Here is a 27,457-nt window from a genome sequence, read left to right on the forward strand (position 1 = left end):
TTATCTGTTTTCTGTCAGGGTAGTTGCCAAGCACAGAGACAGATTTTTCTAAATAACTTAAGGAAGAAAAAAAAAAAGTGTGTATCATCCTGTGCTTCAGGCTGAGGCCAGCACAATTCAGTACATTTATTATGTTACAGAATTTTCCAGCAAAAAGGGAAGACAGCACTTTTAAATCAAGCCTAGCATTAGGCTGGTCTGTTACCCCTGAAGTAAAACCAACTTTCTAAGTTATCTTCCAGTAAGGACAATGATTCACCTAAAACAAACCAAATTATTGACAAACTTTTTGCCTTAAAAACGAGCCAAGCCAAAACAAAACAAAACGGTTTTGGTGAATGGCGGACTATGCAATCCATTAAACAAGTGCGCCTACTAGGAAATTGCTATTACTTCAATATTATCATCCATCCAGTTACAGCATTTGTTTTCAATTTCTAAAAACATGATTGAGTTAGTCCCATGAGTTGAAATATGCTTAATGTCCCGTGATGCGATACGGTAGTAATGCACAAAAGGAAAACATTAAGAGGCATAAGGGGGCTATTTTGTGCAAAACTCATTCTGGGGATGTGCATCAGAATTGGCTTTCCTGATTAATCTGGTGGAGTTTTAGTGCTGACCCTTGACGGCTACTTCACTGATCTGGCAAAGAAGACAATAGAATATGGAGATTTTACAGGACATTTAGTGGGGAGCAAAGACAGTAAAATATGGACCCAACATGGTGAGTATTCTGTACATATATCAGCCCGTAATTTGATTGGATATTACAGTCAGCTGTAACAAGAACGGCATTCGTGAACTGCAAAGATATTAAAAAAGAATGTCTATGAGAATGGATTGAGTTTTATGGATTCATCAGATGATTATCCTGATAAAACTATGGAGTGATCTTGATGTGGCTGGGGATGGTTGGCAGCTCCTCATCACTCAGACTTGGTCCTGCCATCAGATGCCAGCTTTTTGGGAGTGGGTTTCAGAAAGCACGGAAGACATCGCAGAGAGGAGAATGCTTAGTAGAGTTAGAGTAAGGAAGAGTTAGGATTAGACCACCCAGACCCTTGATCACCATAGAAAGAAAACGTGCACAGCACTCTTGTGTGGCATCCTCTGATGATCAGAGGTTCGCACTTCAGCACAGAGACGCAGCAGAGACTAAGCACAGAGGAAGGGACCTGGCAAGGATCCTGGTCTAGAGTATTGAGAGGTCAGAGTGACCTACCCAGACCATATTTCCCTGGGGCATTCTATTTTCCCATGGTGGGTGAAAGGGGATTTCTTTAAAAGAATAAGCCTACAGAAAAACCCAAAATCCACATGGGCCTAATCTGATTTTTCCCCCAAGCATTTTGACTCAAAAATCTTGCAAAGTCTTCTGTATGATGTTGGCTCTGTCTCAACATTAAGTGCCAACCACATTGCTTATTATTCTTAAAATGTGATGCTCAAGATAAATTGAAAGGCTAATATATTTATATAAAGGACACTTGAATATGCCATAGCAGGTCTTATTTTACAGAGAAAGAGAGGAGGCCACAGATTAAAAAAAATACTCAGCTGTCCCGGATCACTGGCAGTTGGACTTGAATCTGAATGAAGTTAACTGAATGATGCTATGGAAGTATAAGGAACTACATCATTCTCACAGAGATTTTCTTCGTAAATGGCCATATCAACTCAGTTCCTATTCTAAATTGTTTAGAATGAAATAAAATTATTGACATTTTGAAAGTGGATACAACTACTAACAAGCCCTACCAAAGTAAAGCGGCACAGGCTGTGTACTCCTCAACCCAAAGGAAGTTCAACAACCACGTAGACTGCAATGTGCACAACCTGTTCCACCCACACAGCAGGCTCACCATCAGCAACATAAGTGCTATAACTCCTCACTCAGCGTAAGTAGAATCAAAGAGAAGATACTCAAATTTTAACATTATTTCAATGGTTTTCCAAAGTATATAAAATGTTTTCCTACAAGGGCAAGATATTGGGGGGGGGGGAAGGCTTGGTTGTTTTGTTTAGTTTTAAATGCTATTATCTCCATCAAACATAAGTGGACCAATGGTTTTGAAGGCTCTAACTTGGGCGTTACAAATTGGTAGCTCTATGACTTGTTTGATTGTTTTGTTTGAATCCTGGAAGCATTTATAAGGCAGTGAGAATCTGTCTCAATACAATCAATTTATCTATTATCTAATACAGGACCTGATCCACTGATCTATAACACCCTGCAGACCTTCAGCAGCCCTCTGACTGGTGTCCTCGGGGGCCTGATCTGGTGTCTTAAATTCACAGCTTTTTGAATTAATACATCAGTAGTGCTCTCTGCCTCCTTCAACTTATCTGCCTACTTAGATTTTCTTGAAAGAAGAAACTGAGACTTTGGTAGGGTTAGAAATTGAACCAAGATCACGTGGCTATTACTAGCAAAGTTGAGACTTGTCTCTATGTTGCCCCTTTACCAGACTCATGCTCCCAGCAATGGAGTTTTACTGAAGACAAATGAAAGTTTCCCTTAGAGCTCCCCAGATGGACCCAAAGTCCATGATTCCATCAATTTTGGCTGCAATGATGTTGGTCCAAGAGAGACATGCTGTCCAGTAATTGCCCTTTAATCATAAAACATTAGATCCCTCACTCTATTCAGCTACCCAAAGAGAAATGAATTAAGTGGCTTTTAAAGCTCTGTAAAAAAAAAAATCTTCATGGGTTGATTCCAAGATGGCTGTGGAGTAGGCGGAAGCTACACTCACCTCCTCCTGGCGCCAAACTGGATTTACAGATAAATTACAGAGCAATAAATCCGAATAACCAACTGAAGGACAGCTGAGCTGGAATATTATAATCAAAGATCTACAGAAGCAGCCACATAAAGACTGATAAGAAGGGCAGAGACACAGAGAGGGCTGCCCCTGCACCCATCTGCAACTGGAGGCATATCTCAGCTACAAAAGTCCCTCCTGAGGAGTGTGGGATCTCCCCACACTCAGATCTCCAACCCAGAGCACCAGGGCGAGGAAGAGGAGCCTGCATAGCATCGATGTGAGAGAGACACATCACTTGGTTGCCTCCCGCATGTGCCCCGACCAGGGCCGGGGACTGAGCCTGCAACTGAGGTACGTGCCCCTGGCCGGAATGGAACCCAGGACCCTTCAGTCTGCAGGCTGATGCTCTAACCACTGAGCAAAACTGGCTAGGGCCATTGGCACCAATAATGAACTATCAAAAAGAGAAATTAAGAAAACAATCCCATTTACAATTGCGAAAAAATACATATATGGTACCTAGGAATAAATTTAATGAAGGAGGTAAAAGACCTGTACTCAGACAATTAGAGGATACTAAAGAATGAATTTGAGAAAGATACAAATAAGTGGAAACATATGCTGTGTTCATGAATTGGAAGAATTAACATCATTAAAATGTCCATACTGTGCAAAGCTATCTATATATAGATTCAATTCAATTCCTATTAAAACACCAAAGGCATATCTCACAGAACTAAAACCAATATTCCAAACATTGATATGGAACCAGAAAAGACCCCAAATAGCTTCTGAAATCTTGAGAAAGAAGAACAAAGTTGGAGGTATCATGTTATCTGATATTAAACTATACTACAAGGCCATAGTAATCAAAACAGCATGGTACTGGCATAAAAAACAGACATAAAGATCAATAGAACAGAATAGAGAGTTCAGATATAAACCCATGCTTTCACAGTTAATCAATATTTGACAAAGGAGGCAAGAACATGCAATGAGGTAAAGATAGTCTATTCAATAAATGGTGCTGGGAAAATTGAATAGAGACATGCAAAAAAGTGAAACTAGACAACCTCTTTACTGAATACACAAAAATAAACTCAAGATGGTTTAAAGACTTAAACATAAGTAATGAAACCCTAAAAATCCTAGAAGAAAACATAGGCAGTAAAATTTCAGACATTTCTAGTAGCAATATTTTTTCTGCTATATCTCTTCAGGCAAGAAAAACAAAAGAAAAAATAAACAAATGCGGCTACATCAAACTAAAATGTTTTTGCACTGAAAAGGAAACCATCACCAAAATGAGAAGACAACCCATTGAATGGGAAAACATATTTGCCAGTGATACATCAGATAAGTTGATATCCAAAACTTATACAACTCACTATCAAGAAAACAAACAATCCAATGAAAAAATGGGTAAAGACCTGAATGGACACTTCTCCAAAGAGGACATACAGATGGCCAAAATACATATGAAAAGGATCATCAGAGAAATGCAAATGAAAACCACAATGAGATGTCACCTCATACCTGTCAGAATGGCTACCATCATTAAGTCAACAAACAAGTGTTGGCTGGAATATGCAGAAAAGGGAAGCCTTATGTACTATTGGTGGAATGTAGACTGGTGCAGCCAGTGTGGAAAACAGTATTGTGTTTCCTCAAATAATTAAAAATGGCACTGTCTTATGACCCAGCAATTCCATTTCTGGGAATATATCCAAAGAAACTCGAAACACTAATTTGAAAGAATACATGCACCCGTATGTTCATTGCAGCACTATTTACAACAGCCAAGATTATGAAGCAGCCCACGTGCCCATCAGGAGATGAGTGTATAAAAAAGCTGTGCGACATGTACACAGTGGAATACTATGCAGCTGTAAAAAAGAAGGGAATCTTACCTTTTGCAACAGCATGGAGAGTATTATGCTAAGAGAAATGAGCCAGTCAGAGAAAGACAAATACCATGTGATTTCACTTATAAGTAGAATCTAATGAACAAAATAAACAAAACAGAAACAGACTCCTAGATACAGAGAACCAACCGACAGCTGTCAGAGGGGAAGAGGATTGGATGGGTGAAAAAAGTGAAGGAATAAAAGAAAAAGACACAGACAAAACAGTATGGCGATTACCAGAAGGAAAGGGGAGTTGAGGGGACATGGAAGATGTCAAAGGGGTGATAAACGGCGGAGGAAAGAGCCTTGACCTTGGGGGGTGAGCACATGATGCAGTAGGCAGATGACATTACAGAGCCGAACATTTGAAACTTGTATGGGCTTATCAACCAATGTCACCTCAATAAATTCAATTAAAAAAATCTTCATGTACCTGGCTATGTGTTAACTATACTGACTATGTATTATTTTGATGTCAGCTCTGTATCAGATGGATGAGTTTTTTAAGTGTAGTATTCATACATAATGGCTATTTAATTAATGAAAATTAGTATTAAGTACATTTAGAATGACGCACTAATTGCCATGTTTAAGGATGGGAGTATGGAGAATAGGGTTTACCTCTCATGCAGGGGTAATAGTGGAAGATCCAAAATACACTCATAAGATTGTGGCACCGCAGAGATGGAAGCTAATGTTCAAGGATTCAATTCAATAAATACAAAATGAGAGATTCCTCTTCTATGTATCAACCACCCTGCAATGTGCCAACAGGCATTTATGCATTACATGTCCATCCGAATGACCTGTACACATTCCCAGGCAGCGTTAACACACAGATTCCCGGGCTCTGCCACAGAGATTCCAATTCAGTAGCTGGCATGGAACCCAAGATTGTGCATTTCCCATAAGCGATGCTGCTGCTGCTGGTCCACAGGTCATACTTTGGGTAACAAGGATACAGAGACACTCCTCTTCTAATATTTTATATGTAAATGAGAGCAATATATATATAAAATATACTCCTGATTACCTATGCATGTATGTATGTGTGTTTATACATAAATTTAAAAGAATCTTGATCTGACAACACTACAGTGCTAAGGGGCAGACTGCAAAGGCTATTTTTAAAAAATGTAAGGCTTGCTTTTTTTTTTTTTTAAAAAAAAGACTAAATACTTTACTAGCTCCAGATACCTTCAAATATATGGAATTATCTTGTAATAAAGCTCAGATGCCAGAAGCCCACCTTGCAAGTTTTCTTTGCAAGAAACAGCCCCAATATGAGCAAATCAGATACCGTGTAATAAGACCAAAAGTATTTTTCCAAAAACAGAAAGAAAAACACCCAAGCAATAGAATACTGATTGGAAAGACACAATACAAAGATAACAGAACTATATTTAAGCTTCATTTTATGACCAGGGGCAGAGAAAAATAGTTTGAAATAGGAAGTTTTCATGCTGATTACATGAAATCACTGTTCAAAGGCAGCAGCCTTTAAGAATAATGCAGCCCAGTTTATACAATGAATTTCAGTGTTCTTTCAGTCTGGGAATATTGTAAAATACACTGCAGGTACAGCTGGGAAAACTCACTGATACCCTGTCCAGATCTCAGCGATTAGGTTATAAAAATATTTTCACATTTCCTGCAGATGTCTAGATTCCTTTCTTTGCTAGTAATTTTAATTCAGAACTCATTATTGACAGCTGTTTGTTCTGATAGGACCTAATTGCTCTTTTACCAGACTCAGCTGCAAGCGGGCTGATTTCCTTTCCCTTATAGAGTATATTACATATAAACACAGGCAGGAAAAAAAAATAACCAATTAACTAAATAGGTGTGCATAAAATAACTCATTGAGAGCGCTGATCAAGTAATGCATCTCACTGCAACATAGGTCAAAGGAAGCTACAACACTTATAGCTTACAGTATTAAATATAATTATATGGACATATTCATAACCATTAAAATACACAGATGATGAATGGCAGCATCTGAAATTTACCCCTTTATTAAAGAAACTTATAAATTACTATGTTTGAGTAATAGACAGGGCATTTAATCTACTGAAGGATCAACTGAAGGACTGCTATCTGACAAACCGCACAGAGAGCCCTCGATGCATGCCATCGCTGGCTGCAGCCGGGAGGAATGTCACAGAATGTGGGATCCTTTTGCTGTGCAGATAATCCTTTCTCTGGAGGGGAGAGTTTCTGGGGACCCACCAACTCTTCTCCCTGCAATCCAATCACTGCTGTGGTGAGCTGCTTTCCCTCGCTATCGGAAGAGGAGTACAAAGATGTTGAAGCCACAGCTATTTCCTCTGGAAGAGTCTTTTCAAAGGCAATGCCTCATTTTAGCAGCTCCCCAAGAGACACAGGAACAGCTTGGCAATGTTCATTCTATCAAATGTCTTGGCAGCCTCGCTCACTGAGTCTGCACCAATATTGGGACCCCAAGCTGCCTTTCTTAGTGGACTGGAACCCCTGAAGCGAGGTAAACCAAGGGCTGGATTCAACAGAGACCACATAAGCAGCAAATATACTGCATTTGAGAAGAGAAATAGCTCGTTTTATTTCCTCTCTGTCTGTTCTGAAAATGGAGGGAATGGGGTGATCGGGGATGAGCAAACTGCTCCTTAGCAAGGAACCCATTCAAGGAAAATGAACTTTTTCTTAACATCAGGGACACTATATGGTGCTTCCCTTTCTGGGGGCACTAAATGCTTCTCTTTGCAGACTTAATCTACCTCACATAGGGAGGAAGACATTGGGAATGGGAACTTATTACCCTGATAATTCTCAGGGATGCAGCATACATTTCCATTAATACCAGACATAATGTTAATTAGAATGCAAAACCCAGACTCAACTTTACAAGACCCTACATAGTGTGAAGTATCCTATGGGCCTTGGGCCCACAAAATCTGGTCCATAGCCTCCTCCCAGGCTCTCCCCCAACTAAGCAGCAATGAAAACCATTTTATTTGGCATTTAAGAATAGCGCTAACATTTATTATTTTTACCTCCACTGCACAGATTATACCATTTAGAATCTGTGCCTAGATAATGACACTTCCCCACAATGTTCACTTATTCATCAAATATCTACTGTCTTTTTCACGTGTGGCATAGTTCCAGGGGAGAGCGACGCAATGGTAAACTGCTAGACACCATTTCTGACCTCGTAGCTCCAGTGGGTGGACATTACAGTCCAGCGAAGAAATTCCATTTTTGCTCATGGAATTAATACCATATTTTAAAAGCCCCCCTTTTTTTCCTGGAAGGCTCAATTTTTACTGATTAGAATTTAAACATAATTAAATTATTGACTGATTTGATGAAACTCAGTATTTTGTTTTCACATAAGCATGACAGGGAAAGTAGTCTCTGATATATTTGTTTTATGAGTCAATTTGGCAAATTGAGGGCGTCTGTGGATTTTACAGGTTCAAAATTTGGCTCTTCCCCTGCAAGCTGTGTGGTATTTGGTCATTTATTTATCTTCCCTGAGCCTCCATTTTCTCAACTGTAAAATGTAAACTATTACTTAAGGTCGCCATAAGGCTACTGTTGGTGAAATGCCTTTTCATTAATAGCATCTTGATAAATGTTAATTTTCTTACTCTCTTCTTCCTGTGAATTGTAGATGTAGAGTTGAACATTTTACTTCAGTTGGCCTAATGGCAGAGTAGACATGCAGCCTTCATATTCTTGCACGGTTTATATTAAAGACTTACATTAATGAATTTATGAAACACATATTCTATTTTATTTCCTGACTTCTACCCTCTCAGAAAAAAATTATCATATACAATTGAATCACATGTTAGATTTAGAAGTGATATAAAAGATGATCTAATCCAGTGGTTCTCAAAGTGTAGCCCATGACCAGCAGCATCAGCATCTTCTGGGAATTTGTTACAAATGCAAATTTCTGGCCTCACAGAGTCAGAAACTGTGAGGGAGGGGCCAAACCTGAATTTCAACAAGCCCCCAGGTGATCCTGATGCAGGCTAAAGTTTAAGACCATTCATCCAAGTCAATCCCTTAAGTTTTACAGATGGAGACAACACCAGAGAACCAGTAATCAGGACTGAAATAAAACCTCTCAACTCAGGTTCAGTGCTTTTACGTAGAATTTCTCTTTTCTTTCCCTGACCTCAAAGTAGCAATTATTGTTTGTCCTATCATTCCTTCCTTTCCATATGTATATAGATACCTGTATGCATTCTCTCTACTGATCTCCTTTTAACCAATTTACCAACTAACCCAAACTTTCTCTTTCCTCCAAAAAGCCCCTGTCTGTTGCTCACTGCACCAGTTCTGTTCAAGGCTTGCAGGCTACACTCTAGGATGTCCACGTGCTTCTGTGGTGTCACGGTGTTTATTCCAAAATAACCAGTCATTTTAGTTAAACATTTTACTTAAGTATTACATAAACTGATAAGCTATGGCTATAAAATAAACGGGAGTTGTTTCTGCAAAAGCTAAGTTAACTGCTTTGGGAAGACTTACTAAAAGTGATTCATGACCCAAGAAGTACTGTTAAATAAAGGTATTGGTAAGACAACTGTAAATAAATAGAAAATAGTTTATAAATATCTAGAAGGATTCTATACTTGTTATTTCAAAACCATTGTTTTTTTCTCTATAGTAAATACATTAAATTTTCTAATCATAGGTCACACTCAAAGAAGTTATTTTAAATTTTTTATTTTTTAAAAATTGATTTTGAGAGAGAGAGAAAGAAACATTGGTTTGCTGGTCCACTTATTTATGCATTCATTAGTTAATTCTTGTATGTGCCTTGCCCGGGGATCAAACCCACAACTGTGGAGTATCGGGATGATGCTCTAACCAACTAAGCTACCCGGCCAGGGCTCAAAAGAATAGTTCTTAATCCTAAATTGAAAAACAAATGAGTTAATATATACTTACATATTTGAAGTTAATACTTTAGGGTTCTTTGCTTTAACTAAAGTTTTCTTTAAATGACCAAGTCTTAACTGATTACATACATCAAGGTTTCTTCTGAATGGCCTTGCCAGCTTTAGATATCTTTGTATATGTTGTTACAAGTTCTTTGAGGGAGAGATGAATACTGTTTTATCTCTTTACTGCATGGCTTAGACCTCTGCAAAGTTTAGTTTTAATAAATATTTATTTATATACTTTATTGAGTGTTACTGATTGATTAACCAATTACACTTGGCGGTTCATGGTACTGGTTTATCATTGTGAGCCAAATTATTTGATGATAGCACTTACTAAAGGCCTTTGAGAAGTTCCAAGGGTCAGGGGCAGTTCCATGTTTACATACATTTCAGAAATTCCCTTTTGGAGGTTCACAATGGAAATGAGTATTTTGTGGGATTGAGGAACTCGGTTGCAAAGCGGCGCAACTGGGGTGAGACCTGTGATAAACAGACTGCACAGCAACATCTAATTTACAAATCAAGGTGCTGATTTGGAAAAAAAAAAAAAAAGTTGTCTGCAAGTCTGAATTTGCTAAGGACAGTCTTGGAAACAAGCTCTCCAAAGAGGGAGGTGGTTTTGATAGCCTAGAATCATTTTGAAACTAGCTGCTGTCAGACTTGAGAGCTAGAAAAGCCATGTAAGTAACTGAGTCCAGGGGCCTAAGAGATCCAGCCCAGGAATATTAACCTGGAGCTGAGGAAGTGGGAGTGGGTGCCCTTTACATTAAGCATGTCCATGGCATCGAACATTTACCTGAGATAAGGCTGCCCAGGTTATTCAAATCTCAAATGTTGAATGGCAGTTATGTAATGAGTTTCCTTTAAAAAACAGAAAATAAACTGCCATTTAATAAACATGGCCTGAACTGCTTGTAACTGAAGCTGGGTGATGGGTGCTTGGGGGGTGGATTATTCATTCTCTCTACTTCTGGGCATGTTTGAAAATGTCCAAACTCAGAGTTTAGGAAAAACAGCATGATTTTTCCCTCTAAGACAAAGTTTTTTACAAATGTACGGTCCCTAATGGAGAGAAATAGCAAAAACATTGTTCAGAACCATTAACCTAGTTTCAACAGCTAGGACTGGACCCTAAGTTTCTTGTTATAGCCAAATTATAATATGATGCAGCTTTAAAAAGAAACTGTAGACATCAGTATTCATTCCAGAAGCGCTACTTGATAAGGTTGTATGTGGAGAAACGCGGGCAGAGAATTCAGCAAAAGGCATGGTGACCACATTAGGGACTGTATCTTTGTACATTACCTATGCCACACAGAGTCACTCTAAAAACGACTTCCATGCAGAATCATCTCTATTTTAAACATGTGTGTACTCCTAAGCCTTCAGGAAGTATAAACACAACAACAAAGGCTTACAGCTCCAGCTCTTATAACTGGCTACATCCACACAGCTTTAGTGAGCTCTGGAAAAGGCTTTGCTAAGCTTGCGGCTTTCCTATTGTGCCCTACAAACCACTAAGTTTGAGTTTAATTGAACCAAGATAACAAGTAAATTTCAGGCTGTAGCACATCAGAGAAAATAGTCTGAAGCCAGGTCAATCATTTCCAGACACACAAAGACGGATGAAATGCTAACTCTAGGTTATAAACGATTTTTGTGGTTTGCAAAGTAATTGGTTATGGTTTTTCAAACGTAAGTGGTGAGCATGAGTCCAGACTGAGCAAGGCTCTCTGCCCAGCTGATGAGAGTCAGAGTTGGGTTAAGGTTGACAGAGGGAAACTTTGTAAAAACACTATTTTTTTAACCTTTTGACCCCCTTTTCCATTTCTTCCACTCCACACTCCCCGCGCTTCCAGCAACCACCAATTTGTTCTCTGTATTGTTAAGCTTGTTTTTTAAAAAAAATGTTTTGGGAATCCACATACAAGACAGATCGTGAAGCATTTGTCTTTCCCTGGAATGACTGATCACTTGTGAACCCAGCTGGGACTGAATTTGAAGGTAGTCGGAGAAAATTTCTCATTAGGGCTTCCAAAATTTCTAATCATCACCATCATCATATATATAAGCATTATAATAATCCACCAACTTTTACATAGTTTTCCCCGGCAGAGAAGATGCCTTTGGCAAATGATCACATCCCTTTCCACCTTCCTGAGAAACAGAAACTCAGTCAGGCAAGTGATTTGCACAAAATCTCCTAGTTTTAGGGCATCGAATATCTCTTATTTTTCTATATACACAATTTCTATTTCTTAGCCTAACAGTCAAATATGTAGAAGTCATAATTCAGAGCTTTTCTTATTAGCATACTTACAATGAGACCCTCAAGATCCGGGAGCTTCATCTATGACTTTGCATTTCTAAGTTTCCTACAATGCATAAACGACTTTAGGAAGAGGTTCCTTTTTGCTAGGTTTCTAGGGCATGTGTGAAACACGCCTCCTATTTTGAGAGGATCCACGGCACGGTCCTCCTTTGTCCACAGTAAGATCTAACAACCCTGGCTCCTGATAACATTTAGAGGCTTGCCATGATGACCCACTGCGGTTGCATCTTTTGTACATTTATCTTCTATGCTCACTTGTGGTATTCAACCTGAACCTGGCCTTAAAGGGTAGTGCAGTAGAAAAACCAGCATCCTCAAATAATCTACATGCAGCGAGAGATTCAATCACAGTGAAGGCGCTGCCTCAGTGACCAAAGGGGGCTCTGACCACTTAGCCCTGCTCTTTAGGGGCAGGGAACACAACAGGGAGGCAAGAAGTTCCAGAGAGAAAAAGTCACCCCAACCCGCATCTCTTACATACAAATCTGGGGGTAGTTACGGATCTAAAGCAAAACAAAGCAAAAATACCAGGAAATAAAGGAACCATTGTAACAATGGCTACAGATTGTCAAATGTCATAGATTGACAAAAGAACCTGTATTTGGGGTTACACTTGGGGTTTTGCTCTTCATATCCAGACCCGGGAAGGAAATTCACACTGGACCTAACCGGGCTGACGAGAGTGGAGCAGTGAGACATGCTGAGCAGATCAACGGGGACTGTGCAGGCTCATCAGTGTCATATTCGTGCTGAAAGAAAGTTTTGATATGATAACGTGGGGGTCCAGTGGTTAGTAGATGCTTAAGACTTTGGTCTCCCTGCCCCCCCCCCCGGTACTTGCTATGTCCAAAAGGAGCCCCTCGGTTTGTTTAATTTATCATCGCTTGTCTTCAGCACAGGCACCGTTGATAGGTGGTTTTTATTTCAAAAGGGATTCTCTTCTGAATCTGGTGTCACTTCATACATTTCTGCAGCAAGAAACTCCCTCAGCAGCTGCACTTCCTTTATAAATGCAGATGTACCTTATTCATGTTATTTCTCAAGGCAAAGGGTTTAAAAACACTCGCTCAACATTTGTTTGTTTATATGAAAAGTTTCAGAGTTTTTCACAGCTAGATTTAGGGCATGTAACAAACCCTGTGAGCGTGTGAGAGAAACAGGAGCAATGCCAGCAGATGGCAAGGTCAGAAGCAAAGGGTTTGCAATGCAGGGAACCGCACACATCCAAATCGAGACGTCTGCAAAGCTATAACTGTACCCCTTCTACAGGAGGACGCAGGTCCTCATGTGAACAAATACAGGGGCCGATTCTAACCGTACATAAGCACGCTACACAAAACGGGGATTTGGCACAGGGGTTGCTCCCGGACGCTATACCACACACAGTTTTTATTTCGGTTCCAGCAGAAAAACAATATTGACAAATTTCTTTCTCTCTGCTTCCTACTTTATTCAATAGAAGAGGTAACAATAGCATCTGCTGCACTTGGCTGGAGCCTGGGATGAGGAAATTGTGGATGATGAGCGTCCCAGGCATATGGCCACTGAAAAGCTCAGGAAACAGCCATGGCACAGCCAGGCGACAGCTCCAGTGGGAGCGGCAGATACACAAGGCCGGCGCCGCGAAACAGAGCGGGGCTGCCAAGACGGCACGCAAAGCCATTTTTAGCGGCCTGATGTGGTTCCCACCATCACAGTTCCAGCAGCTACTGCGAAGCAAGACAAGTCCCTCTCGGACATTCCCTCCTCCCTCTCCGCTTTCTGCTGCCCCAGCCTAATACCCACCTGGGTGCCCGGCGCATTCAGGTCACTCTCTGGCTCCTCGTCAGCCCTTCTTACAATCAGTCCTGAAGATCTGTGATACTTAATTGGCCCTAATGCATCAAAATTACCTACTCTGACCATCTTAGTTCCAAACATAATGCCTCCTGCCATTATACAGCTGCTTTCTGATACTTTCCTAATTCACCGAGAAAATATTAAGGGACTCTAATCAAATTAATGTGAACAAAATTAAAAGGACCGTAATGTACTGGGAAGCATATTGGACCAGCCAGAGTCTATGAAGGCTGTAAATCTTGTTGTGCTTCATTTTATTTTTTTTCATCTCTAAAATTAAAGAGATGGGGGGGGCAGGGAGGAAGGGGAGAGAGAAAGAGAAAGAGGGAAGATAAAGAGAAGAGAAAGGGGGAAGGAGGGAGAGAGAGGAGGGAGAGAGAGGAGGGAGAGAGGGGAGTGGGAAACCGGAGGGAGGAAGGGAAGAAGGAGAGAGGGGGAGAGAGAAAGGGGGGGAGAGAAGGGAGGGGTTTATCCAGGAGGCTTGAAATGTCCCTTCTAGGTCTATGATTCACTTATTCACAATGAGTAAATGATACTCCTGGAGTTTTTGAGTTAGGAAAAAAAAAGTCTATCAACCCTAATAAACTCTAAAGTACAAGACGATATAGAGGAAATATTTCTGAGACAGGAGGAAAGGGTGAGTAGAGAATAGCAGATCTCCCACCACACAAGCTGATATCTCAGCAAAAATGATCAGGTAGCAGTTAAGAAACAAATTAAACTGATTTTCCTCTACTTTTTAAAAATGACCTACTTCATATATTAACAAGACTATTTTGGGGTGGGCCCAGGGGGATTTCGCTCTTCTCACCCAGCCCCAGGAGGGACATCCACAGTAAACACACACAAGCTGGTACGAGTGAAGGGAAAAGCTCCCTCAGTCCAGTAATTAAGCTTCAGTGGTAGAGAAAGTGAGGTCACAATTGTTTCTTGCTTCTTGCAACAGGAGGTGGGGTCTGTTCCGTCGCCCCTTAGATCAGGGCTGGCCCCTGCCATGCTCTGAGCAAAAGAATGTGGTGGTGGAAGTGATGATGTGTGACTTCCAAGCCTTGCTGTCAACAGGCCTTGTAAGCTTCTCCTTTCATCCCCTGAACCCTGAGACCATCCGACCAGGATGAAAGACCTCGGGGGAGAGAGGCCCAGCTTTCCCAGCCCTTCCAGCTGACTGCAAAGGAAATCCCAGGACAGAACAGCAGAGGACCCCTGCCCAGCCCAAGTCAACCCACAAAACAGTGAGACACAGCAGGCTGTGGCATTTTAAGCCAGCACATGAAGGTCGGTATTTGTAGGCAACAACGGCTAAATTATTGATTTACTGTCCATTTCAGAAAAGTTGCCAGCTCTGAAAGAACGCAGTTGTATCAGAAACTGAAATATAATTACACTTAAAACAAATGACTCAATGTTCAAAACTAACCCAAAATAAAACAAACAAAAACAGAGAAGGCATTGTTTTTCATAATAATCACAGTTCTCATAGTTCTCTCCTTTCAAATGTTAAAGGGAGTTAAGCAAACAGCTGTCTAGCTTAGAATCCAAGAGCCTGGTTAATCCTGATCCATCCCATCCAGTTCATCTCTTTTATCTGCTTAGATAACTTTCTAAGCAACAGTGTGGACGAAGGAAAGTTAACTACTAACTCTTGATGGTCTGAAAGGTAAAGAAGGATTTTGGAGAGGAGTAGGAGGGGTATGAAGGGGGGTGGGATGAAGAGAGAGAGAGAGAAAAAGAGAGACTGCTCAAGTCCCTTGGAAGAAGGTATATAAAAAATATTTTCATAAGAAATTGATCTTCAGTAAAGTCTGTGATTTAAAAATAAGAGCGTGCTATCCCAGAAGTATATACCTCCAAAAATCCAAGAGGAAGGGATTACAGGACCTGCACACTTGGGCAGGGCGTCTCACATTATGACCCACTTTTCTTCCATTCATCTGATCTTCTATCTACGGGCTCCATGAAATACTGAAAAGGGCACAGTCATTAAGTCATATGTCACTTAAGGACATTCCTATGGCTTATTGTTTTGAACGGCCAGGATGCCAAGCATGAATACAAAGCAATGTAACTGACACCTCAGCAAAAAGACTAGCATTTATCAGCCCCAAGGAGCATGGCCCTTAAAAGCGGCCACCGAGGGAGGCTGAAGGTTTACTGCAACGCTGCACGGTGCAGAAGTACTGCTGGAACCCCTGTTTGGCAGTAGAGTTAAGAGCCTGTGGCCTGTTCTTTTGAATTCCTTAATGGTGGCACATCTTTGCTCTGGAAGGTAGATTTCTTTATGTATTTTTTTAAGTGCCAAGAGACATTTAGAGTCAAGTCTTTGGTTTTTACAGTTAGTGATCAAGATAGGGAATATTTTTGGGTGATTTCTCAAGTAATGAGCCAAGTTCTCGACATGCTTTAAAAGTAATTTAAGGTAAGGTAAATCTCATAGAGATATTCTCCAAATGTTTTATAAAAAGTAGGCCATTCAAAGAAGTGTTTTCAAGTTTAAAACTTTGAGGCGGGCTCTTATTTGGATGCATACATTCTGCCACAATAAAAAATTCAGTTTTGTTGGCACAGAGCAGTGGTTCTCAACCAGGGGTGATTTTGTCCCTTCAGAGGCATTTGGTAACGTCTGAAGACATTTTTCTTTGTCACAACTGTTGGGGGATGATGTGTGTGCTACTGGCATCTGGTGGGTAGAGGCCAGGGAGGCTGCACAGGACCATCCTCCACAACAAAAATTACATGCCCAAATGTCAATACTGCTGAGGTGAGAAACCCTGACTTATAGTAACAATCCGTTCTAATAAGTAAATACTTTTTTTCAGTGCAATGAAATAACTACTACAGTATATATGTGACTTTAAAGTTAAATATTCTAATTGCCACTCATCTTCTAGGTTAATATATTTACACAGATACATTTTTGACTCTTTAAATCACAAATTACATAGAAGTCAAGCTCAGATTTCAGAAACTGTGACAGTATTGTTTGCTGATTGATAGTAATAGAACCAATTTACATAACCACCTATTTGATGTGGGATACAACATAATGATAAAAATAATAAATAACCATAAGCTATAAAAATAACTACAAACATTTATTGACTTCTATGTGGCAGGTATCTGGCTAATTATCACTTTACACAGATCATCTTATTTAATCTTTATAAACAGTTCTATGTAGGTCATACTGCTATTATCCCCCCTTTACTGAACAGGAAATTGAAGGTGTAAAAAGGTTAAATAACTTGCCCAAGATCCTAAGTGTAGTCAGTGGCTCAGCCGGGACTTGAACTCTAGTGAGCTGAATTAATGTACACAGTCTTCACCACTGTCCCACGCTGGCCCCAAACGGGCTTTTCGATCTAAGGGCCATCACTGTTGTGGGCTCAGCACAGTTCTGCTCTCATTTGTGTAACATTAGCAAAATAGAAAATGGCAAAGAGGAGAAGACCCTGAATCATAAGACATGGGTTCTCAGGCAGACTCCCTACTTACTGGCTGGATTAGTAGTCTTCAGCCAGGGTCTCAATTTCCTTATCTGCAGAGCGAGGATGGTAATAAAGCACACCTACCAGTCTTGGTGTAAAGACTGAGTCAAATAAGCGATGGAAAGATGCTCTGTAAATGGCTGCATTCCTTCACAAAAGTGATTGGGTTGCTCTTCTTGGGCATGGAATGGCAAGGTGACAGTTTCTCAGTTGCCCTTGAAGGGATTTTCATGATATAGCCCTGATATGTGGCCTTGAAATGAGATCGTTTCTTATAATATTGGCCTCACTTCTCCTCTGTTGCCTTAGATCTATAATGCTTTTTTTTCAAACAAATATTCCATTTTATCAGGCAACCAGAGTACCCCTTCCCAGAACTCCAAACACCTTCTTCATTTTGAGTTTTATATTTTACACCTATGGGGGCTATTGTGCAATTCCTTTTGATGTTTCTTTTGTTTCAATTACTTTTAAACTATTTCAGTGGAAGTAAGATATTTTTCTCTTACAGGACTGTGCCATCATAATATTCCAGACTTGGCATCCTGTTTTACATTGCTATGTTGTTCATAAATTTAGAATTTGTTTTTTTATGCAGAATTATTGGTATATGAGAACAGAACCTAATAGTTTCCATATGGTATAATTATTTCTCCTCACCTTAAAATGTTTCCATAAATAAGGACATAATTTGTATATTCCACCCATCTTCTTATCCAGAGACATTGGTTATTTTTAACAATCTAGTCTTTCAGTTACAGAAAGCTAGCTTCTTATATTACTTAATTTATACATGAAAATGAATACCAGGTTTAAGGAAAATATGGGTGTACGGTTCATACTTGTCAGCATCTCAAAACTATCACATGCTTTGGCAATACTTGCGGCCTTTGATCTAAAGAGATATTTGAATGGAACAAGAATAAAGAATGGAATTTAGAATGAATGATTAAAAATGCATTAAACAATTTTCCATACCCCTTTTAGCTCCTTTGGATCACAAGGTCTTTTATTTTTATGCTCATATGCAATGCTTTCCAAAATCTTCTGACCTTCAGAAGGCTGTTTTTGTCAATACGGGGTTGGTATTAGGAATAAATGGTTATGCTCTGAATGTGATCTAAGTAGTTCCTTGGTTGTGCTTTCCCATATACAGTCAAAAAGAATTATGAAGATTGGATCTTAGGAATCTTTCCAACCCCAAATTGTCACTTGATTTTTACTGGGCCTCGCTCAGTGGCCCACGGATGCCTCCATGGCATTACTGATCTAGGTCTGGCCCGCAGTTCCTGTTCCTTCCAGCTTTGAAGACTGGTTTGATTCTATGACGTGAAAGATTTAAATTATCTTTAGGATGTCTAGTTTACTCTCCCTGAAATTGTTTCATTTAGAAGACAGATTCAGGGAGGTCCTGATTCATCCCTCTTTCCTATTTATTCCTAAATGCATTCCCTTGTTCCTAAAAGGGGTTAACACGACTCAGAGGTGTGTATGGGTCAAGGGCTGATGATTGACTCAGTGAACTGAGAGCTTCATCCCAATTATTCATTCTTAACAAGAACCAAGTACTTAGGGAAAATCGATTGTCACATCCCTTTGGTACTAGTAGCATATAAACCACCAGTTCTTCTATAAAACCACCTAAAGAATAGAGCTCCAAAGGGAGAAAGGGGAACAAAAGTTCATTTCCTAAGAAGAAGACTGAAACAATATGGAAAAATGTAATATGTGACCTATTTATAATCTAAGCTTAGAAAACAGCTTTAAAGTTCTCCCCCTTCCTCTCTTTCAAAATCAAATTTTATAAATAAGGAGAAAAACTACTGTATATCAGTAGTCATGCATTACATAGATATCTGTGAAGAGGTAACGGCACATATCCATCTGATGACCAGCCAACCCATATGGAGTAAGGAACGAGGTGGTCTCTGCAACAAGAGTCAGAACTAGACACAGGTGGGTGAACAAGCCGTGGACTTTGCATAGGTCTGAATTTATGAGCTGCTTGATCTTGAGCAAATCACCTATGACCTCTCTATGCTTAATTGCTCCTCACAAGTTAAGTACATTGTTTTGTGGGTCAAATGAGCGTAACTAAAAGTGTTTGGTAATACTTAGAAAATAGTAATGGTTCAGTAATTGGTAGCTATTGTGATTATGTTAAAATGATTAAGGGGTCAAAGAGACACATGCTAGCTATTACCTCTGATACAGAAAGAGTGAAATCAAGGCTAGATTATGGCAGTGTGATGTGGGGTCAGAAAGGAAGGAGTGGCTCCTTCTGACCTGGTCATCAGGGTGGCCTTAAAAGTGAAATGCCCTCTATAAAGGCCAGGCAACTTGGGACACATAATGGCTTTGTCACCACTAGTGGCAGCAGCTCAGGCAGTTAAGCTGACCTTTCTTGGCCTCTGTTTTTTAATTGTGTGAAATGGGAAAGAAGGTTCCTAAGGTTCCTACCTCTGGAGGTGATTGGGGGGAGGAGTCATTAACACATGTAAAACACTTAGAAGAGGGCCTCCCCAGTTGAGAAGAGTATATTTGATGTTAAGTGTTCAACATTCTTAACTATTATTATGACTAAAAAACAGGGAGCTATATCTATACTTATTCATGGAATTGAGGACATGTGGGAAAGGACATAAAAGACAGAAAAGTAGCAAAGGGGATGCAGAAATAGGTATAAAAATTACAAAGACAATTTAAAATAATTAAACTTCCTTAAAAGTACCCCAATATAAAGGGATACAAATACAGTCTCATGTTAAAAAACAGAAACAAAAGAAAAATCAAGTACAGCCTTAAAATGATCTTACTGTTTCTGTAAAAATTCTCCATTTTTCAACTAGCTTCTGCATGCAACTATTGAGCACCTACTATGATGTAAGAGCAGTGGCACAAAAGGGCACAATCCATAGTCCACACCCTCTATGATTTCAAGGCATATACGATCTGCACACATACAGCTAAATATACTAAGTGTGAACACAATCCTTTATGAGAGCTCAGAGAAGCATGTTTAATTCTTCCCATGGGAAGAGGAATGGGAAATGAGCTTCAAAGGCTTCTCCAGGGTTTCACCTCAAATGTCTACAATATGAAGCCATTCCTATAAATGGATGAGTCGAGCTGTGTGTGAAACTATAGGGGGTGGTGAGGGTTTGGAAAACTGGATAGTGCATTCCATCTTAAAGGCTTTCAAATTCAATTTGTTTTTAAAAAAATAAAATGATCACATATATCAACAAAGCCATCTGAGGCCAATTTGCAACCTTTGCAATACACATGGGAAGTACTGTTTGCATTGGACTATGAAACAGGGTTGAACACCATCAGACAGAGAAGGGGAATAGGTAAGATTCTAGACTGGATGAATATTACTTGCTGAGAGCCAGAGATGAATGTTCAGCAGGTGGCTAAAGAGCATACAATTAGGTGCCAAGGGGGAGATCAGCCTAGGTTATAAAGGACCATGAACACAATGCTAAGTTCAAATTTTATCTTGAAGGCATCACACAGTATTAATTTCTCTGTATCTTTAACAGCATCATCTGAAGAGTTCAATGGTTTCTCAGGTCTTTGTGAAAGCAGATTATTTAAATTACTCTAACTCACAGTGTTAAAATGTTCTCTTTACTATGAAAAACTTGATGGAATTACTATGATGGAAAATATCTAAATTAAAAAAAAATCCATTCAATAAGTATCTGGATATTTACAAACATCTGGTTATTCATAGGATAGATGACTCAGCTAATACAGGTGGTCTAAGTCCCTGGTGAATTTTTCTCCCTAGAGCAGTAAATACACACATAGCTCTTAAAACTCACTCATTAATATACTAATGATTTCACATTACTGCATAGTTCTACAAACTATGCACTGTCCTAAGTGCTTTATGTTTACCATTGCATTTTATCTTCATAAAATTCTTATTGCTGTGAACAGTTACCCCTTCTATGAGGAGACAGAAGCCAACAGATTTGAAATAACTCTCCAGAAGGCACACAGCCAATAAATGAACAAGCCAGAGCTTTACCCAGGCAGCCTCCCTCTCCAAGGGTGCACTCGCAGTGTTGCGACTGCATGTTTGGCATGGACTGACTGATAGCTAGACTTGGTCTTTCCTTCTGTACCTGTTGAAACCGACTTTCTTTTAGGAATGGGGTAGAATTAACCTTCTCCATGACCTTCCATGGTCTTGTCCATGCTTGTTGCAATGGTCTAGCCTTATAATGCTTTGTAATTCTTTACTGTTAGAATTTCTTCTATTTATAATGACTTTTTAGTCCTGGCCCATTTATCACCAGATAAAACTAGTGAATTTTCTCTTTTTCTGCTCCCCCTCTTTTTCTGGTCAATCACCAGACGACTTCTACAACCTCCCCCCTTCTCACAGGATCTCCTGGGCAAAGGTTTGGGTTTACTTTGAGTCACTACTTCTTCAGTAAAGAGAAAAAAATTCAAGTCCATCATGAGAGACATCACAACATGAAATACAGTGTTTATATTCCAGGCTATTTTGTGATGATTTGCACCGCGATCATGCTAGCTTCCATCAGTGTTCCCTTGTGGCTTTGCTAGTGTCACTTTCTGCATAGTGCCTTCCTGCTCAGAGACAATGTCTAAACTGGCACTTCTGGGATGCCACATGAGTTGTTATCTGGAATGACTTGCATTTGCCAACCTGTCAGAAAAATCATGCTCCTGAGTTTTAACATACTGGTGTCTAAGTCAAAGGTTCATGATGTTGGCAATGTGGACATGGCGGCTCCAAAATAAAGAGGCGATTTCTCACCCGACATGTGAGGTTACCTGTGGGTGAACACAGATCATCTTCCAGAGCTCAGTTTATGCTGCGTCTTTTCCTCACTGTGTTGTAGTTGCTAACAAATTTCTTCCACCAAATATACCTGCGCTTCTGTTGTTTGTTTCAATACCAGCTTCTCCAGAGCCTCAGGCACAGCACTTCCAAATGTCAACAGCTATTAGCTCTGCACATTCGTCTTTGTTTCCTTAGTTCTCCGGAGCCATCTCTCTCTCTGAGCTGAGTGCAGGTGGCTCAACATAACATAGGGGTGTGTGCGTGTGCGGAGTGTGTATGTATTTTCTCAAAATAAGGCATTATAGCTCTTATTTTTTCCACTTGCTTGGAAACTTTTTTTGGGATCTCTCCAAGTACTCAGCATAAAGCCTTGCTTATGAGCAACAGAGAGTAAACTGCATTTTAAAAATTATCTATCTATCTGTCTATCTGTCTATCTATCTACCTACCTACCTACCTACCTACCTACCTACCTATCATCTTAGTTTTCTAGGTCCTCACTTTAATTTACAGAGATGAGAAGCATACTATGAGAAAGGAAACATGCTGTATTTCAAAATGCAATGATCATAATGCTCTTGTTCAGTAAAGACTTCCAAGTTAGATTTCCCTAAATTATATATGTGATATGTATATCATAGACACATACACACACACACACACACACATCTGTGTGAACTGTATTTTTGCCATTAGGCATATAAGGGCAACATTTCCTCAGGGAACTCGAATTTCCTGTTTCTCTATCCTGTGCCCAAACTCCATCTAGAAACATTTCATGATTTAACGTGTGATCTTCATAATGAAGCTAAGCTCATATCCAGCAGGGACACCATGTAACCAGGCACAACGTCTCTCTGAGGCCTGCAAAGATGTAGAACAGAGTATATTATATTGGTCAAACTAGCACCTGCTGAAACCAACAGGCAGAAGAACCAGAAATCTGCATTCATGATGCAAAAGCATTTGTTCAAATTAATAAAAAGAATTTCTAGTGCTTCAGAATCATGCAAAAAACTGCAACACAGTGGCAGGGCCTCAAAGGACCCTGTCCTGGTTACAGTGCAGCAAGAAGTAGACTATAAGGTGAGACTGACTGGACCTGCTCCACCTTCCTAGCTATTGGTACCTGAACCAAACCCTACAGTCTCTCTTGGGTTCTCGTCTCCTGACCCGGCATACTGTTGTTAAAAACATAAATCACAATAAAGCATGGGGGCATGGTTTGGAATTTGTTCAATACTCTGTAGATAAAGGTAATGTGGTTATTTGTTTTTGTTGGGAAAAATAACTGCTAGAAAAGAGAACTGCAACAGTATCTTGGGTAGAGTTTGCAGTCCACTGTTTAACAATTACCACTGCGCCATGGGCTAGCAAGGTGAATTTTACTGCTTTTATTCTGGTCTACCCATTGTCCCATCTCTTTGTAAAAACGGAGAGTTATGCTATTAAGTCATTATAGACGTGGGTTTATAATAGATGCTTTCTTTTTCTAATATACTTCCGCACTGCAATTTTACTTTTCTGTGCAAGAAGCCATAGTCTCTCGTATTTGGATTTCTCAGTTTACGAAGAACTATTATGAAGTTACATGAATTGTACATTTATATAGTGATAAACAGAATGCGGCTACATATCTTTAGTAATCTGTTAGTAATGATATTCGAGAGGAACTCAGGAAACTGGAAGAAATCAGTTTAACGTTGAAAATGTATGAACACATGTAGTAGAGTCTGAGTGGTGATATAGAGGACGCTAGGCAGAACTGTCTACATGTGACTTGACAATACTAGCTTGCAGAAGACACCTTTAAGCAGTAAGAAAGTCTCTGAAAGCTTGCATGTTTACAATATTTAGTTCAGCATTTTCCCTATAAATAGTAAAAAGGTTCTATCAGCCCAGCCCACAAGAAGTTGTCAATTTTCATATCTCTATCTATCATCTATCTATCTATCTATCTATCTATCTATCTATCTATCTATCTATCTATCTATCTATCTATCTATCAATCATCTATCTATCTATCTATCATCTATCTATCATCTATCTATCTATCAATCATCTATCTATCTATCTATCTATCTATCTATCTATCTATCTATCTATCTATCATCTATCTATCTATCTATCTATCTATCTATCATCTATCTATCATCTATATGAATGTTTCTCTACACAACTGAAACCGGAACCTAATTACAAGATTAATTCTCAATTCTTTTCTGTTTCATGTTCATATATTTAAGCCCAAGTGCATACTTGATTTTGTGCTATTTATTTTTGCTCCAAAGATAAAACAGCAGGGTAAGGTACACGCATCTCTATCAAATCCTTCCTGTTACTGTTAGTATAGGCCTCATTTAACAAAAACAAGCAAACGAACAAACCCACCTGTATTCTTTATGAAGGTACTTGCTATCCCAGAGTATTAGTAATCGGATAGAATACCCAGTGAGGAGGCACTTTGGCTTTCTGTCTCCCCACCGGCCTTCTGACTGCGGAGAAACATGCTCCCGGTGGCCCTTACCTGCAGTGCACGACCATGGGGCCCGCGTCGGGGGGGTTACAGGTCTTGACCCTCCGCAGGAAAGCCAGGAAGGGCGTCGGGTGCTCGGGGACGCCGTGGTCGGGCCAGGCGGTGAACTGGAACTGCCTCACCTCTCTCTTCTCGCTGGACCCGTTCTGCGGAGCAGGGACACTGGCTGAAACCCCGTTTGCCCGGCCCCAGGTGGCAAGGAGGAATAATGCCATGCGAGAGGTGACAAGGCAATGCGCCATCTCAACTCCTCCCCCACCCGCTACCCTTTGGGGAGACACACTCTCGGGAGACACAAACCCCAAGCTATTGGTAAATGACAGATATTTGCTCAAGGGGATGGAGCCCCTGGGGGAGCAGCAGTGCGTTTTTCAGCTGTTACTATCAGGAGCGCTCCTGCTATATTTTATGGGAAAAAGTGGCTCTTCTTCAGCTGGTCTTCATTTGCCAAAACCTTCGTCCAGAGCAAGGGGCCCATATTTACCACTAAATCGGCGAAGAGAAAAACGGCTGAGGGTAATGGAAGAATTATCTCATCTCCACCGCCGCCCGCGGAGTCAAGAGATAAATACAGCCTCGAGATACTTGATTTCTCAAAAGCTGCTTTCTTCAGTAACGGAAAGGGGAGAAAGGAGGCAAAAACACGACAAGCAAACCTTGTAAAGTGCAAAGGTTCGGACACAGTAGGTGGCCAGCTCCACAGTGTCGAGCAGCGTCACTTGGACCAGCCCGTGGGTTTCTGTGCCTCTGCTGGGCCAGTACTGGTCACACTTCACCTGGAAGAGACGAGTGACACATTGAGGGCAGGTGCTCAGCAATTTCTCTATTAGCTTTACTTTGAGCGGCTGCTGAAGGAAAACAGCTTTTCTGCATTTCATTTCACGTTGATCTCCTTTTGGCATGCATTCTTGCTATCCCAATATATGTAAATCACTGCTCTGATGCCAATATAAACCACATTTCTCAAACTGGTAGGAATGCTAAGCAGTAACAGATTCAATTTTCCCGGCGAAAAAATAAAATAAATTGCAGATTGTTGCCGAGTAAAATAAGTAGAGAGGTATTTGAAACTTCAGAGTACTCGAAAAGAAAACACAATTTTGTTCTGGGATAGACGTTAAAAAAGGCATCAGGGAGACCACACGTAGGCATTTAAACGGCACGGTGAGATAGTTAGCATTCATCCATCAAGGTTTAAAAGGCACAAGCTATTTGGTCTTGAGCTATCACAATTTCCAAATATGCTCGTTTAAAGGAAAGGAGAAATAATTTGTAAATCTATCAACGTATGATAAACAACATAGCGTTTTTTAACACACAAGAAAAATGGTACTTGTACTCTAAACAAATCTGTAATGTCTAGGAAGAAAAGAGCCGTCTGCTCTTTAAAAAAAGTCTCAGAGGGTCATACACCAGCAGTGCAAAGTTTAAATAATTTAAAATTCATTCATTTGAGATGAATAACCTACCATTTCTGTGTGAAGTTGAAGAAAAGCACATAAGAAAGTATTTAACCCAATTAATTTAACATGCAGCAAAAATAATTCAAAATCTGCAACAAGCCTCAGATTTACTGAACGTGTCCTTTGGGCATTAAAAAGCATATTGACAAATGACACACACACAACACTGTATTTCCTAGTAAGGCCATAGATCAGAATATATTTACCCTTTCTATCACAGATTAAAAGGAAAATGGGAGTAATTCTGAACCGAAATGCATTTCTCTAGGTAAAGAAGTCTAGTAATATTAGGAAACACACCTTCTACTTGAAAAAGAAAGGGGAAAGTTACAACCACTGGATTTAAACAAAGCAATGAGGCGTTATTATCATAGATGCTAGAATTTCTTGGTCCAGTGAATAGTACTGCTAGATAATTATTTGCTTTGTTTGTTGAATATAAATACCAGTAGCATTCTGTGAGTAATATTGGAATTTTCCATTCCACAGACATAGCATCTGCTCCTTAAAGGACTTAGTCTCTTCCCATCTAGACACTGGACCTTCTAGAAAGGGAGAGGTTTTATCTTTGACAGAATTTCCTAGATAAGAAAAAAGTAGAAAACCACCTAAATGTACAGGTGCACAGTAACGCAGAGACTGGCTTCAGGAGGTTTGACTCCTGTGCCTTTGTTTCCACAGGGACCACACAAACATCACCCGGTTCATGAAAAACAAACAGAGTGGACAGTAAAATGGAAAAATTTGTCTCTTAATAGGATTTATAAAAAAATGTCTCCATGTTACCTAGATGTACAAGATAGTCTTCCATGTATTATATTTTTATCATATGTTCTAACCCAGAGAAAGCATAAGGAAAAGACACTGACGGACTACGATCAGGGGGTAGCCCCTCTGTGTTTTCTGACCATCCATTAAAACTCAAGCCCTATCTGAACATACGTAGCCAAGGCTTCTACCTGAATGGAGCCAACACTATTTAAGTGGTCATGATTTAGATAGAAAAAAAAAAAAAGGATCACAAAAATTAAGCCAAAGGCTCTGTTTTCAACCATGAAATAGATGTCAAGTTGATGTCTCTCTGCAATGGACAGAAGTAATTTGGAGGCCTCTTACTTCAACATTTGAGAGGATGCCAGCAAAGTGTTAAGTTTAAAGTATCAAGAGAGAAGCTCAAAGTCGTCATTTTACAGTTTCAGCTGGATGGCAACCCTTTCAAATCAAAACCAACAGGTCGGATCCCAGAAGGACAGACACCACTATCCTGGGCATCGGAGGAGCGAGTTAATGTAACAAAATGATCTATAGGGTCAGTTCGATGCACCGAACCGAATTCAATGCAACTGTATTTCAAAG

At 39.9% G+C, this 27,457-nt stretch overlaps 1 protein-coding gene across 21 annotated transcripts in view; it reads right to left on the reverse strand.

The window, feature by feature from the left end:
- The window catches only part of PTPRD (protein tyrosine phosphatase receptor type D), a 1,875,931-nt gene that overhangs the window by 18,896 nt on the left and 1,829,578 nt on the right, over nucleotides 1-27,457 (reverse strand). For all 21 annotated transcript variants that reach the window (XM_081152197.1, XM_081152189.1, XM_081152196.1 and 18 more), the window contains 2 exons: nucleotides 25,295-25,414; nucleotides 24,630-24,784 (listed from right to left, as the gene is read on the reverse strand). In XM_081152197.1, coding sequence (XP_081008323.1) covers nucleotides 24,630-24,784; nucleotides 25,295-25,414 — 275 coding nt within the window. The remainder of the gene's footprint in view (nucleotides 1-24,629; nucleotides 24,785-25,294; nucleotides 25,415-27,457) is intronic.

Source organism: Miniopterus schreibersii (genome assembly GCF_964146895.1).
Source record: "Miniopterus schreibersii genome assembly, chromosome: 11".
Classification (NCBI taxonomy): domain Eukaryota; kingdom Metazoa; phylum Chordata; class Mammalia; order Chiroptera; family Miniopteridae; genus Miniopterus; species Miniopterus schreibersii.